General features: G+C 41.8%; 1 protein-coding gene across 1 annotated transcript in view; it reads left to right on the top strand.

Moving 5' to 3' along the window:
- Positions 1-698, top strand: part of COG2 (component of oligomeric golgi complex 2) — a 38,533-nt gene that overhangs the window by 32,341 nt on the left and 5,494 nt on the right. The window contains exons 13-14 of the mRNA XM_008591434.1: positions 84-156; positions 451-593. Coding sequence (XP_008589656.1) covers positions 84-156; positions 451-593 — 216 coding nt within the window. The remainder of the gene's footprint in view (positions 1-83; positions 157-450; positions 594-698) is intronic.

Genomic DNA, 698 nt, shown 5'->3' with positions numbered 1-698 from the left:
AGAGTTTTTAAATGCAGATAGAATTGCCTTTTTCATTGATTAATAAAAAGTAGCTGAATATGTAAACTGCACATTTATTTCAGCTTCCAGAACTCTTGGAAACAATCAAGCCAAAACTCGAAACGATTGGCTTTAAGAATTTTTCTTCGCTCTCAGGTAAAAATGAATCTTTAGACTCAGCAAAATCTTTGAATAAGAAATAATTTAAAATAATATTTCAGAGACTGTAGTATATATATTTAAGTTAACGTTTCCCTAGTTATAAGTCCTTGGTTGTTTCTGTACTCTGTTCTGTGATTATAGTTTCCCTGAATAAGATATTTTATTTAATTCTAATAATTTGATTTGATTTATTATAGTGCACACTCTAATTACTGCCACAGTTTTTAACATGAGGCTTATGTCTACACACACACAGAGTGGATGAGCCCGGTCCTTCTATCTCCACAGCAGCCCTCGAGGACTCCCGGAGCTCTCTGGCGGCCTGTGTGCCCTCCCTGAGCCACAGGATCGTCCAGGACTTGAGTGAGTCTTGCTTCAGTTACCTGAAGAGTGCCCTGGAGGTTCCCAGGCTTTACCGGAGGACCAATAAGGTCAGCACCATGCACCGAAGGAATGTGGAGACGGGAAAGTGTGTTAGGAAAGCCAGAGAGGCGGGAGGGAGGGACAGGGACGGGTCCCCAGGGGGAGCCTGAGAA

Source organism: Galeopterus variegatus, unplaced genomic scaffold (assembly GCF_000696425.1).
Source record: "Galeopterus variegatus unplaced genomic scaffold, G_variegatus-3.0.2 Scaffold6911, whole genome shotgun sequence".
NCBI lineage: Eukaryota > Metazoa > Chordata > Mammalia > Dermoptera > Cynocephalidae > Galeopterus > Galeopterus variegatus.
Note: the sequence above shows the minus strand (reverse complement) of the source record. Positions and strands in the feature narration are given on the sequence as shown.